General features: G+C 32.8%; 1 protein-coding gene across 1 annotated transcript in view; it reads left to right on the top strand.

Annotated features, from left to right (window-relative positions):
• Positions 1-16,055, top strand: part of LOC115240137 (voltage-dependent calcium channel type A subunit alpha-1-like) — a 118,267-nt gene that overhangs the window by 86,947 nt on the left and 15,265 nt on the right. Inside the window, 9 exon segments of the mRNA XM_029815112.1 lie at positions 3,867-3,977; positions 6,362-6,445; positions 7,852-7,899; positions 9,209-9,325; positions 9,521-9,586; positions 11,981-12,072; positions 14,371-14,861; positions 15,218-15,322; positions 15,402-15,493. Coding sequence (XP_029670972.1) covers positions 3,867-3,977; positions 6,362-6,445; positions 7,852-7,899; positions 9,209-9,325; positions 9,521-9,586; positions 11,981-12,072; positions 14,371-14,861; positions 15,218-15,322; positions 15,402-15,493 — 1,206 coding nt within the window.

The following is a 16,055-nucleotide window of genomic DNA, read 5'->3' as shown; positions in this document are numbered from 1 at the left end:
ATATATATAAAAGAGATATTCTTCCCACATTGTTCAGATATAAGATGACATACATCACTATATTTTTAACATATATGTAATTCGCATATCTCTCGTGCTTTATTAGACATGCCGTTCGTGATTAAAACTGTGTACCAATTCGTGACACATGAATAAGCTGATTTATAACATTGATATATAACATTGATTCACAAATCATTGTCGAGCGTAATATAATTTATTTAAGATTTTATATTATCTCCATTTTTTTACTCTTAATCCAAAAAGTTTTACTTTGGTTATCCTGCATTCGATACAATTTTTACAGCTATGCAAATAAAATAGCATGAAAGGGGTGAAGCTGCTTCAGCAGGGTTAATTTCGCGTCAGAAACGTTCTCAGAATTATTTTACACGCAATATATTATCGCGATAAGAGTGGAAAATATTAAATTAAATTTGTTAATTAAATCTGAAGGGGCACAGACGATTCCAAAGCGCACTGCATACTTTATTTTGTTTTTGCTCGACGCGTTAATCTTGCTGATGCGAATTTTACCTCATTATTACGATACCTATTGTGCAGCACAGAATGTTCATGTATCGGTGCACAGAATTTCGGCGTGAAAAAGAAAGAAAAAAAAACGGAGCCACTTCCTCTTTTCTCACCAATAGGGAAGGGAAGAGGGTCGTGCTGACAAAAAAAAAAAAAAAAAATTAAAGAAAATAAAAAAAGAAAAGAAAATTTTTTGTCCACACGAATCATGCAGTTTTATAAGCTTGTACATACATATGTTTGTTTGTCGGCCGTGTATTTGTCAGTGTATGCATTGCAGCATCATCGGCAAACCGACTTGTACAAGAATACGCTGAAGTACATGAACATGTGCTTCACGGGGATGTTTACTGTCGAGTGCATACTGAAGATCGCCGCATTCGGCGTGAAGGTAGGCTCCATATACTACCAACAATTTTCTCTCATCGAACTTCTCAATTTATTCCAAATAAAGCGAGATTCATAATTCGAAATTCTCGCCAAGTCGAGTAGCGCGAAAAATGGCTCCTCGTAATCGTTTCCTAAAATGAGAAGCCTGACAAATCTTCCATCATTGTCGGAATAATTAACAATTAGTCATTAGAAATGCAACACGTAAATAATTAATTAAAATTAAAATAACGTAACAATAAATATATTTTAAATGTATATTACATACATTAATTTATTAGAATAGAATAAAAAATACAAGAGATAATAAATTAGTATAATAAACATGTGATTATATAATAAAAAAAAAAAAAAAAAAAAAAAAAAAAAAATCGCGAAAGGGGAACGTATCACGAGGGTCAATTTTCGCGTCGCCCGGTAAGTGCCGCTTATTAGAAAGTAATTAGAGCGTTTCTTCGCGAGTACCGATGTAATAATACAAACGTCTCGAATATTCTCGGTACTCCGGAGACATATTCCGTATACTTTCTATTCTCGCGCGTGTACAAGTATATAGAATATACTATTTAGTGAACTTTCTGTGCGCAGGGCTGAACAAGCGCTAGATGCTGTCGGAGTAGTTGTAGCGTTTCCATTTCTCGATATACCTCGTACGAACATATAGATATGTATCTCGATAGAATTAGAATGGTATTTTTTTCGATGGTGCTCTTCTATGGATATAGCTGCAAGAACCTAGATAGAACTTCTTTTAATTACACGTGCTCTCGCTGTTTTGTCTTTGGGACCGAACCAGTAAGATGAACTCTACAAGTACTTTAGTATGCAGAAAACGCTCAGCTCTGTACACGTAATCGAGCTTCAGGGCAATTTGGGAAGATAGATTTAAAGAATTAAAATTTTCACTTTCATCTTCATTTGATTACGAATTTTTTATGCAAAATTTAGTGCTAATTATGCAAGAAAGTAGTTTTTTTATTAGTATTTTCGCCTCCACTTGCATCGCTTTTTAAATTTATATTCGTTTGATATTTATTATTTATTATGACTATTTATATATAAGCATTGATTTTTAAAAGATTTTGGGCGATTCTCTATTTAAAAGACATTGTAATTAAGGAGACGCAATTAATAATTATATAAGAATTTTGTAGATGCAAAATAACTTAGAATCAGATCTAAACATTTATTATAAAATGATATGTAAAAAGAAGCAATGATATATATATCTTCCCAAATTTTCTAAATCCATAATTACACTGAACACGACGGTAACGGGATCAAATTATTAATTGTAAATTCAATATTGCGGTTTTGATTTTTATAAACAACGTTGATTTGCATTTTTACGATACTAATTTACTTATTTATCTTATCCCGTTATCGTGATAGCTAATTACACTGACTTCATACAAAATACTATACAAATTTAAATTACGTTTGAATGTTTGTAAAATATATATATAAATATTCAATCGTAATGTTAAACTCTAGAGCGAGTTTATCTGCAATATTCTATATGTTATTGTATTTTTACATTATGTTTTAACGAAGCTTATAATGACAAAGCTGACAAGCACGCTCTTAGAGTCCGAATCAAAATGCAATTCACACAAACATTTACAATCAACAATTATACTACACATACATAGACGATTCATATGTCATACATCTGGCACTCACTGATACCTAAACACGACGAATCAAAAACACAGTTCTTACATCGGGTTATTTTCAGTTCGTCTTTCTCGCTCTTTCTCTCTGTCTGTCTATTTCCTCTCACTTTTCTCTCTGTCTCTCTTTCTATCTTTTTCTTTTTCTGTCTTCCTGTGTATTCTGTTTTCGCGCTCGTCGTCTTGATTTTTAAAGTACTTTCAAAACGGGCGGAAAATAAATCGAAGAGGAAGTCTCAAATATCGAAGATAGGTGTACAGAAAGGAAGCTCCGTTTTTTGACATCCCTTGCATGTTTTGCCCGCCGCCTTGCCTGCATCTGCACGCATCACTTGCACGGTCTGACATGTTTTTGATCCTCGCATGCATACATCACGATTATTATGACTGCGTGTTTTTGCCGGCCGGAAATAACGACAGTGGCGATGAAGTGACGAGAATGATGGTGATGATGATCATAACAATGATCTGTATGATAATCGTGACAAGATTAAAATCGAGGAGCAGCCGCGAAAGCGTTCCCGAGCACACACTCAGCACACATGGAATCAAACGTCGTATACACATCGATCGAGATTTACGTATACACGTACGAGTCTCTTGAAAAATCACCCTGTGAGAGATTGGTTAGATTTGCTTGGTAACGTGGAAGAAGAAATGCTTTTTCATTGAAAAATAAAGAGAAATTAAATTGAGAGTTGTTGCAAAATTAATGTAATTTAGAATAACAGTATTATTTTATTAAAAATGATAATTTTGTGTCTAAACAATTTTCTGAATGATGTGCCAGAAGAAACATAAATTTATTCGTATATATATCTTGATATGTAAAATATTATAAATACCATAAAAAATGTTTAATAAGACAAATCTCAAAAATAGCAGATAACGTAATTAAAGAAAATTTGCTTTTTCATTACAAATTTTTGAGATGCATTACTAAAATTAATAATAAAAATACAAACATTTAATAAGAATTTGAAGGAAAATTTTAAAGTAAAAAGATCAGTAATAAATTCAAGAAATATATTTTAGCTCACAAGAAAACATATTTCCTGATTTATTTTGCGCAAAGAAATGTTTCTTCTATAAATCCAATAGCAGTTTTCTCTGCTTGGACGAAAAAATCAAATACAGAGATTATATTTAATAGAGGATAAAGAGATATAGAAATATATACATATGTACATGTGATATATATCAAGGTGCACAACGGAATATATTAGAATCTGGGTTGTGTTACGTCTGTGTGTTGGGTGTATTTTGTAGTATCACAACGCGCCGCCAGTTTTATTGGACTTCTTGACCATCGTGAACTTGGTCGTCACCCTCCTTTTCCTCATTGAGTGCATCCTTAAACTCGTCGCCTTCGGATGCAAGGTATAAACAAGCCTCTTAAATCGCTCTAACTTCACCACTCTCACTCGATTTACACCGCAATTATACCACTGTAATTTCACTGAGACTGATATCACTCATCGGTTATCATTGATCGCGTGATTTTACCGGTCGGAGGATTCACGTGAAGAAAGTGGGGATCCCGAAAACTGGCGAGAGGAACGGAAGGGAACACACCGAGACATCGCAAAACTGCTTGTCGCGAATAAAATAAAATTATATTACAATTCAAAGTAAAATTTCTTGGTACGAGATTTCTACACAAATCTATATAGTTATTCAAGAAGTAGTAATTGCCAGAAAACAGGATTTCGCCATTTATGAGTTGAAAATAATGTGTTACTTCTTCTCAGAGATCTCTCTATTTTATCAAATTAACTTGATATAAATATTAAGATGCCGATAATTAATGTATTATTAAGGATAATATATATTTACTGAACGCTTCTTTTTTGCAATTAAACCAAAATTTTTAAACAATTAATTGCTCTAGAAGAACGAATAGATAATAAAAGTTTGATTTATTTATTTAATTATTTAATTTAAGTCGTTCTTTAAATAAAATTTTTGTAAAATGATCATCAAAAGAGATATCGCAGATTATAATACAAATTAAGAAGTTTAGTAAAAAAACGACGGTTAAATAAATTTTTGTCGAAGAGAAATCATCTCAAAGTCAGAGTCAAAATAAAAAAGTAAACTCTAACATGAATTTTATACAGACATATCTTGTATAAATTAAACAACTGATTCAATATGTGATATTGTTTTTTATGTATTACGTGATATCAAATGACGACTCCTTTTTTCTGGTTTAAGTAGAAAAATGTTGAATATTAAATTCGCGTGTCTCTATCTATCTCTTTCTCTCTCTCTCTCTCTAGTTTGCTTGCTATTACCGGCATGCTCCCGTAGATACTTCTCTAGAGGAGATCCCGTCACTTGTACTCCAGCCGATTATCGATCACCAAAGCGTATAACATGGGTAAACGCTTTAGAGAAAACTCACGCGAGAGCAGATCTCTTCGTCTTTGTGGATCTGCAACTCTTCTATAAGTATTTTAAGCTGAACGTCATAATCGATGTATAAACATTACTATTATTACAAATGTAAAAGTGGAAAAGTTGAAATTTGTCTTTTAAAGCAAAAATTAGTGTAAGAATAATATGATATATATTTTCAATTATTTAATTAGTTAAATTAATAAACAAATAATAGTATATTCAACTTAATAATTTTATTATAATAAATTACTTAATCACTTTTAACAGCAATTTTCTATGTCTGTGTAAAAATAAAGTAAAATTACGCGATAAAATCAGCGGAACATCTATTTAACCACGTAATTAAATAATATTGATAATTGATTGAATAAAAATAATTTTGTTCAAAAATTATTCTACGATACGAAGAGATTTGTTCAACGATCATTACAATATGTAGAAGCACCATTCACAGAAGCACACGTTACAGAGAGTTTCAATCATAGAAAATATTACATTCATGGGAGTGCTCGCAAACACAAACATGCACACAACACATGTACACAGGCACTTACATACACACATACACACTAAATAGCGTGATACATTCATAGAAGAAGCAGACTTGTACCATACTTTTCTTGTATTCTGGAATCGGAAGTCTTGTAGTTTCTTTTTTAGATGTAGCTACGCAAACATATCTCACAAACACTCTCGAGCTACGCCCAAGTTCGTTTAATAGATCACCGAGACATGTAAATGATTCGTCAAGATTACTTGCTTGCTGTGGATTTTTACGTAGGTTAAGACACGATGAAGACAAAAATAATTTTTAAAAAATCGAAAGGACACCAAAAATAATAGATTACTTGTTAATTATATGGGAATGCTTATATGTTATTAATTTTTAATTTCTAAGTTCTTATTCCTTTTATTTCTCTAAGCAATTACAGCGCAAGATTAATTGGAAAAAGCGCATTTGCAAAGTAAGCAACGTAATAATCTTAAGTGAAGTAAATCATTTTTAAAGATATATTTTTATGAAATATTAACACAAGAATTTACAGAGTGAGAAATACAGAGTTTTTAAAATTTATATTAAGTTTGTGTGTAAAAAAAAATTATTAAATTTTGAATTTTTCCTTGTAGGGTTTGCCTAATTTTCAATTGTTTCTCTTCATGGTGTCTTGGCTTTAATTCTGATTGCTCGTATACAGAATCGTACAGACTACAGATAATTAGAATTCTAATCTGCATCTATTGAGATAGAAAATGTGTCGGAATTGTTTAGCGAGCTTCGGGGTAGTACAATCAAATATCGAACGAAAGCGAACAAAGATTACTTTGCTAATCAATTCTTTCGACTGTTCCCGTGAACACAGAACTTCTTCAAGGACGCCTGGAACACCTTCGATTTCATCACGGTGATCGGTAGCATCGTGGATGCCCTTGTGATCGAGTTCGGGGTACGTAAAGCACCGTAAAAGTAGTCAAAAAGAGAGTATAAGTGTGTTAATCGCGTTCTAGCTATTATATAACCCGTAATAGAAATCTTCCAGGTATATGCACATATAATCGGGAACCTCCCGGGAAATTCGAGGCTATGCTATGATGGTTGTTTGCTTTGACGAAAAGTCATTCTAGTGAAGTCGCACAAAACATCAGCATTGATCCAATGATACAAATAAAGGTGGTAATAGTGGAAGCAAAGACGAAGTAGATGCATGAAACATTTTATATATTTGTATGTCTGTATAGGATATAATTCTGTAATGATGAAAAACTGTATTATGTTTTAAAATTTAGTGTTGCAAAGAGAATATCATTTGAACGTGTTCACAATGAATATTTAATTATTTTTGTAAGATTAAAAATTGAGGATTTGATAATTATATCTATCACAAAAAGAATTGAACGAGCAAAATTTCTTCTTGACAATATAATGTGAAAACGCACTGTGCCACCTTTCGAATTGTTTCAACATACTAGATTAATTCTCATGTTTGAAGCGAATTTATTTGAAATGCGCTTTTGATCGAAACAAACATCTATAATAGTGAGCCTTAATCATCGCGGCTGTGTTGCTTTATGTGTACCTTTACCTTTCGTTTAACCCTTTTGCTGCTTACTAGATTCGCCGTGCAACCATGTGACAAGCTAGCAGGTAAATTACGACAATCGAAGTATATCTCAAATACCTTTGTGTATCTTTTTAGCTTCGTACTGCATTCATACGCTAAATATATATACATCACACTATATTACATCGCTACATTTGCACAGTATAGTATAACAATAAGCTATCTACACATAAACATATGTCCTATACAAATCCTGTATTCATTCATAGGTACATCCCCCTTTTGTTATATATTGATATTCTGTGACTAGATCAATCTGTGATTAGATTAATCAATGTCAATTGTATAGTTTGGAAGCACATATCATATAGAATATTTATCTATTTTCTTCCAAGTCACACAATGGCATTGGTTATTTAAATTCCACTAACGTAGAAATTACGATCTAGTCAAACATATATATGTATATGAATAATTAAATTTTGCAAATCAGAGAAAAAATATAATAAATAAAGATGTTTTAAATATTTTTTATATTGCTCTCTACTTGTGCTTGAAAAATATTTTTGACAAAAATATGTTTTAGAAATGCAGGTAAGAGAATAGATAGAATTATTGTAAAGTGAGTATTGATCCTGATATTGAAAGGAGCTGCTTATGAAATTCTTCCACCATCAGTGTTCATTTGACAATCGTTATTATATCCTTATTGTAATTGCCAGAAGTTGAATAATCAAAAGTTCAATATTGGGGATGGAATAATGTCGCAATCTCGCATATTTCTGTAATAGGAGCTGCTTACGAGCGTGTCTAGTGATGGCCAGCTAAACGAAAAGAAGGTATAAAATTACTATACAATTTTTACCTTGACAATGTAAGTTGGAAGCAGATATTGCAAGTACAAAATTAATATCGAATATTATTCTCTCAACTCTAAATTTTATTTTTGTGTAGAGATCAAGCGTCAAATGTATATGTATAAGTCTATCTCTTTCTTTATAATTCCTTTCACCAGAAAAAAATTACAATTATTTCAAACATAGCTTTCTTTATACATTATTATCATTTCCCGATATGTTTTTAGCAAAAATTATGGTATACTTGGCGAATGATGAGATTGATATGATTTTATTTACAATTAATGCAAATAATTGTTTGCAGAGAAAAAGAAAAACTAGGTTCCGAAAATAGTATTTTATATTCTCTTGAGAATCTTCCTAAATCATTTTTAGATTAAGTCATTTTTGTCCCGTTTACTTATCCTATGCATGCACTTTTCTAAATACATAAACTGTTTGTACATTTCACACTAACAGTCTCGTACATTTTACAACATTGACATCACCAATCCAGATAGTTATTACATTATAGTTACACTACAGACTATACTTTAAAGGCATATGGATGCGGTGTCTAATTAATCTCGATTTCGAGTTATTAAATCGTTTTTGTGAAGCGAAAGTCGGACATGATTTTATTATTACAGCAAAAGGGTAATTACGTTTTCATTTACGTAATTACGTTAGAATTAAATAATTAAACTATCTCAATTATTAAACTAAAACATATAATTTTCCATCAATATATTTTCAATCATCAATATATTTTCAAAAAATCATCAATCTGCATTAGACTTATTGTTAGTCTAGCGGCTCTGACTTATAACATTGATATAAAAGTTGATTAAATAAAAATTCATATGAACGAAACTAATTTTCAATGAAATGCCAATTCAATTTACTGACAACAAAAATACAACTAGTTTATTGTTATGACAACTAGTCTATTATATTAAAAATAGTTCTTTCTGTATGATAATAATTTAATAATTATTAGAGTAATACATTTTAATTCTTCGTTTCCTCTTTTGGCAATGATCTTGCATTTTTAACACCCTTAGTCTCTCTTAAATTTTATCGAAATTACATTTTAAATGTCTTTATTTTTATATTATGCGAAAATATTGTTTCGCTCTAAAGCTTCGTTCGTGCATCGCTAAGGTAGAAAAAGGACACGCCGAAAGGGCTGATATCCTTTGACGCGTTATACGTAAACGCCGAAACGCTGCACGTTCGAAGCTCCGTTTTGGGACGCGATAAGAAGTCGGCATTTTTTGGGGTTAAGTGCAATTTTATCTGTCCCCTGCAGGAGAATTTCATCAATGTCGGCTTCCTGAGGCTCTTTCGCGCCGCCAGGCTGATCAAACTACTCAGGCAGGGTTACACGATACGAATTTTACTCTGGACCTTTGTACAATCCTTTAAAGTAAGCCCTGGTTTTCTTCATTGATTCTTTTCATTTCATGATCATATTGTGATCGTAATTATAAGCCTGATTTTTCAACACTTTTGATCATTATGAATTTAGGTAGTCATATTTTTTACCAATTTTTATAGCTATAATTATAAATCTGCTATCTTAAAGATAGCTGAACGATAATAAAAAGTTGTCTTCTTCCAGGCTCTGCCTTACGTTTGTCTCCTCATAGCAATGCTGTTCTTTATCTACGCCATCATCGGTATGCAGGTATGAATCTCCTTTGCTTGAATTCCTAAAAAAGTTCCTATAAATCTGTTCATAAAACGGGCTTTTAAGGGATGATGCACATAAGAGTGCAGGACTGGAGAGTAATATAATTAGTCAGGAAATTAATTAAAGTCATAATCATATTACTGTAACAGAGAGATTCATATAAATATGATATAACTGTCCTGTATGTTTTCTACATGAAAGGATAAAATAACACAGCACAGAATTATTTGATCTTATTTATCTCTTACATAAGAGACTTTCAAGTTCTTATACGTAAATAATTTTGTGAAATAATTTTTAATTAATTAAAAAATTTGTACAGTTGACCAATGATCTTCGGCATCTCTCTATGAAATAAGAAATTATCGCCGCAACGTAATTATCACCATATCGTTCTCTAAATATTTATTATTGCTTTGAAAAAACTAAAATCATATACATACAACGTGGTCCACCAAAAACAAAACAGGCGTGTTTTTTTGGCATTTAATCTCATTTATTTGAAAAACGGTTGGACAGATCAACTTTATTTGCGAGGGGGACATATTAATTGGCTATTTCTGTTTACTTAACTTCAACCCCAAAAGGGGGTTAATTTTACTCTAAAAATTTTAAATGGCTAGGGGTATCTAAAGACATAAAGCGAATTTATCGGACTTTCAAATGATATATTTTTAGACACCCCTTGCCATTTAAAATTTTTAGCGTAAAATTAATCCTCTTTTGGGGTTGAAATTAGATGAACGGAAATAGCCAATTAATATGTCCCCCTTGCAAATAAAATGGACTTATACAAGCGTTTTTTGAACAAATGAGGTTAAAAGCCAAAAAACACATTTATTTCGTTTTTGATGAGCCACTCTGTATAATAATCTCAACTTCGAATCGAAAGAGAAACGAAGTATCGAAATAATATTGAGATAGTTTTTGGCACGCGCAACCTTGCAGATTAGGAATTTTAAGTGACAGACAGCTGACAACCTGAAATTGTCCGTTGTCAGGTCTTTGGCAATATATTGAACGATCCGGAAACAGCGATCGATGATCACAACAACTTTCAATCCTTCTTCGCCGGTCTTATGTTGCTTTTTCGGTGAGTCGAGCAGCTAGATTGACTGCCGCTGCGACGGCAACGAATGAGATGACCTCCGGCCGATCAGCGGCTGACCCGACTGTCGTTTTCCTTTCGTACGAAGAAATAGATATAATGCGAACTAACATATCACTATTACTTTCTTTTATCATGACTTTAAATTAAAAAAAAAAATTAAATTTGCTTTATCTCTCTTTCTCTTTCTCTCTCCTAAAATTTATCTTCGTACGCGAAGAAAAAACACTTTTGGAGCACACCTGATCCGTCGTCGCGATCTTTCGCGATGCTTCGCACATGTATCGCAGAAGGATCCCTATGACATCACGAAAAACTAGCATGGAAGATTTATTTCTATATCGATAGTGTGTTACAGAGAAGAAAGAATGCGTCTTCGATGTTACATGATATTTTAATCTCGTTTATGACAGTAATTTACAATTATCTGTGGAAAAGTGGGCTTGTATACGAGATGTACCGATTATTACCTTTCTCTGATCCTTACGGTACGAGCAAAGCACCGTTAAAGATCTTGCGCGACGCAGATGTGGGAGACGTCGAATAGTAGAGCGAGAAGTAACGGAATATATGAAAGTATGGTCGTCGTAAATTATCTCTACGGTAGCGTATTGCTTTGTTGGCATGAGCTGTAACGAGAGTAAGCTGCTCGACGTGTTAATCTGTTGTGTGACACACCCCAATTAGTAAACAATCCTATAGAGAAGTTCCACATAGTCATGCCTGCGTTAGAGTTTTCAAGTTATGATTAAGACGGTGCTTGAGAGAATAAGTTGCTTAAAAATATGATTAATATTTTATAGTTAATATTAATATTGTAATATTTATCATAAACTTATTGAATATTCCGCTATCAAATTGTCGATGAAAATTTGATTACTTATTAAATTGTCAAAATTAAAAAGATTTTGGCAAATTAAGTTTTTGATTAATCATTTTATGGACATCAATAATTTAATCACTTATTATTACAAGACATAAGCATAAATGATTTATATCTCAATTCTCTCGAGCACACCGTCTAGTTATTAAAAAAAAAAGTATGTGAGAGGTTGTAGTTAGAAAGTACAATATATTGGATTACTATATAATACTCATTACATACACAAAACCGCCGAGCGATACAAAAATCAAAATAGTGGTCATCCAGCGAGAAGAAAAGCAGAGAACATTTCAATTATCTTTATTCAATTTTTTTATTACTTAAAAGAACCATATTTGGTGACGCAAATTTGTAATGCCGGTCGCCTTTTTGGCTGCTCTTTTTCTGTGGGTCTCAGGTATTCGGTAACATCGCGCTGGATGCTGGTGATGCTATTACCAAGCACAACAATTTCCAAAGCTTCATACAAGGTCTGATGCTGCTTTTTCGGTAAGTAAAGTCACACCAGAAGCATCTAGCTAACTGTTTAAGGGGGGAAACCAGTGTAACGACTGAAAAAAAGACTACTTTTAAGGATTTTTTTTTCTAGTAAATAATTGTTTTTTTTTTTTTCAAATCGCGTTATTAACATCACAAGGTACATAATTTGAACTAGCTTTTGTGAAATTTTCGTTAAAAAATATTTATATTTATAACTACAATAACCAATAGTTTGGGCCGCCCCAAAAAGAAACGGGCGCGCGCGTAGCGGGCCAACGAAAACTCCAAAACAAAAAGCCAGGATTTTCTTAAAATATAAGACAATAGCTTCAGTTGCACGTATGGATTAAAAAAAAAAATGATTTGTTACAAAATGGCGGACTTTTGAAAAAAAAATCCTAGATCGGTGAGACATTGACCTCTGGTTTTTAACATTACAAAAAAACAAATTATTCAATCGAAAATTCCATACGTGCAACTGAAACTATAGTTTTATATTTTAAGAAAATTCTTGTTTTTTTTTGGTTTTGGAGCTTTCGTTGCCCCGCTACGCGTGCGCCCGTTTTTTTTTTTAGGGTGGCTCACACTATTGGCTATTGTAGCTATAAATATTAATATTTTTTAACGAAAATTTCACAAAAGGTAGTTCAAATTATGTACTTTGTAATGTTAATAACGCGATTCGGAAAAAAACAATTATTTACCAGAAAAAAAATCCTTAAAAATAGCCTTTTTTTTAGCCGTTACATTGGTTTCCCCCCTTAACCATTCAACTTGGCCACGTGATTATGCGCGCGATTTGCGAAACGATCGAGTGAGCTTACACGCTCATCACGCTCACTTGCGGCAAGCTACTTATCACGATTTTTTGTTACGATTTGCAAAAGTATGATGCAGAAAACGATCTAAGTTTTCTTTCGGACAGCGGTGGGAAAATAGATTGATCTTTGAAGACGTTCACGTGACAAGGATCTAATATTAATTGAACCGTTTGTGTCAAAAGTAGTTTTTAATTTATGATTTCATAAATTTTGCAAAACTTTATCATAGCCTTGTTTGTATCAATCTGTTTATCTCAAGTGCGAAAAAAAATTCATTATAGACTCAACCTCTCAAATATAATATAAATAATTTACAATAAATATTAAATTCAATTTTCGAAAAATAGTTTATGCCATTGTCACGCTGAACGATCCAATTATCACGACGTCGTGAAGTCTTCCAATCGCTTAATCCGTATTATTTCCGGATGTATGTTCACAGCAGGCCTTTTCGCTTCGAACCACGTATTATTATAAAATTTAGCATTAAATTGAGCACAGAAGCAGAATCAGGCTAAACGACACAGTATATTCAGAGCAAACAGAATAATACACAGCAGCTTCATGTAGAAGTTGAGTTTGCCATCTTAAGTTCGCAGTTTCTAGATCATTTTTGATGTTGCATAAAGTGCCAGGTCTCGTGCATGACGCGCTTGCGAGAGAGATGGGCCTAATTTTTTGTTCCCCTTAGACTCGAAATAAAATCCAGTTAATTAAAATAGCATTAATGATAGCAATTTTAAAACAATTTCAACACGAGGAAAACATTAATAAAATTCTTATTTTTATATAGTTTTATATGTAAATATATCTCCACATCTATGTATGTATGTGTGTTTATTTAAAAACTGAGAAGGTTATAGCAAATGCTGCATTCAACGTACGCTGCAAAAGATGCAATGTTATAATTTGCCAGAGTATTGCATGAATTTTTGCAAGCTAATTTTTTTGTCATTGCAAAAAGATGCTGCATTAAAAATATAAATGTATGTTTCTTCATAGTATTTGAAGATAAATGTTCATGAGACAAATCCATCGGCGATTAAAAATGTTTTTTCTAATTTTCTAGCAAGACGAAGCGAGACAAATGATACAGTAAATTGTATCCAGAGAGATTGAAATCTTATAAAAATGTTTACCAAAATGCAATTTTTTTTATATTCTAAGGAACTGACATTGAGTTATCGCTCTGAATTAATAAAACAGAATTATTTAATAAAAATCAAATTTTAAAAATGGATTTGTACTCATAATCAATTGCATCTTAGGTACAATAAGTCACCATGATATTTCGCAGTAATCTCATGTTAAACACTCATATTGTTGAGTGTATTTAACTTTATTCAACTTAGAATTCAGAAAGGTTTGCATGCGACAATAAGCGCGGCTTTGACACAAGCGATGCACTAGATCGCTGAAGCGTATTCGCGATATTTCGTTTCAATCGACGTTAATCGCTATTGTGCTCAAGAAGCAATCTTCTCAGGTGCGCTACGGGTGAGGCCTGGCCGAACATCATGCTGGATTGCATAAAGGGCCGTGCCTGCGATGCGAAGGCCAACAAGACTGCGGAGGAGTCGGAAGATTGCGGCTCCAACATCGCCTACGCTTACTTCGTGTCCTTCATCTTCTTCTGCTCGTTTCTCATGCTGAATCTCTTTGTCGCCGTCATCATGGACAACTTCGATTATCTCACGCGGGACTCGTCGATCCTGGGTGCCCACCATCTCGACGAATTCGTGCGGATCTGGGCCGAGTACGATCCGAACGCCACCGGCAAGATTCACTATACGGAAATGTACGACATGCTGAAGAATATGGACCCGCCGTTGGGATTTGGCAATAAATGCCCGAATCGCCTCGCGTACAAGAAACTCATCAGAATGAATATGCCAGTGGACGATGACGGTAAAGTGAACTTTACCACCACACTGTTCGCTCTGATACGCGAAAACCTCAGCGTAAAGATGCGATGCGGTGAGTTTACTAGATTCTATGTGAGAGAAGAAATATAAATGCAGCGAAGTCATTATAAAACCCCAGATTATAAATGTTAAGATTGTCGTGTATATATTTATATTTTTCTATCTTTTATGTACAAAATAACCAAATATTTAAAAAAGCATTAATATTCTTAAAGAAAAAGATTATTCTCTTAGAAATCACGTCATAGAATATCTTAATGTCTTTTTAGAGACGCTACAAAATAATAATTTAAATATCGTATCAAAATTTTAACGCTATTGCTCTCTCGACAATTAATTACATATTGATTAATATAAAATATTAAATATATATAAATAATTCCGATTTTGCTCTTTGCGTCGTTCTAGCCGACGAAATGAATCAAGCTAATGAAGAACTGCGGGACACGATCAGAAGTATTTGGCCTCTGCAAGCGAAAAAAATGTTGGACCTTTTGATACCTAGGAACGAAGGTAAGATTTGCTCTTCTTTTTAAAGGTATATTACGTTATGCAACACATTTATGATGATCGCGTGATATCCTTCTTTCAGACTTGGGCAGAGACAAGCTCACCGTGGGTAAGATATACGTCTGTCTTCTGATAATCGAAAGTTGGAGATCGAAGTCAAAGCCTACCGAACAGGTGAGTCGAGCAAAATCTAAATATTTTTCGGATGAATGATTGCAGATTCTAAAGATACCTTCTTAAGTCTCTTTGAGATCCTTCAATTACGATTCTCTTATTTGAATCTCTCGCTTGGCTTTTCGTTGTTAAACAAATTATTTTAAAGCAAATTCAAGGTAAAAATTGATATATAAATAGTAATAAATATTATCAAAAGTATATATGTAAAATAAATATTTATCAAAAATCTCTTTCTTTCTTGTGTGCGTTTTATAAACTTTTGCTATGGAAAAAATAAATTAGAAAATCGGAATTGGAGATTTCGATTGAGAATGGAGTTGGAATGAATGTGTTTGTCGTTGGTTTCTTCGTGATAAGACATCATACACGCGAGTGAAATCTTGAATAGAGAATTTTCTGAAATTTTATGTAATTTTCATAACTCGAACGAAGATCTTAGTACCGTCACGAAACTCTTTCTTGATTATTATAGAGATATTTTTGATAGATAGAGACATTCGATTAATTTACAGATTTATCAAACCACACATATGAATCATAGCTTCGATTAAGGGATAAC

Source organism: Formica exsecta, unplaced genomic scaffold (assembly GCF_003651465.1).
Source record: "Formica exsecta isolate Colony F162 unplaced genomic scaffold, ASM365146v1 scaffold419, whole genome shotgun sequence".
NCBI classification, from domain to species: domain Eukaryota; kingdom Metazoa; phylum Arthropoda; class Insecta; order Hymenoptera; family Formicidae; genus Formica; species Formica exsecta.
Note: the sequence above shows the minus strand (reverse complement) of the source record. Positions and strands in the feature narration are given on the sequence as shown.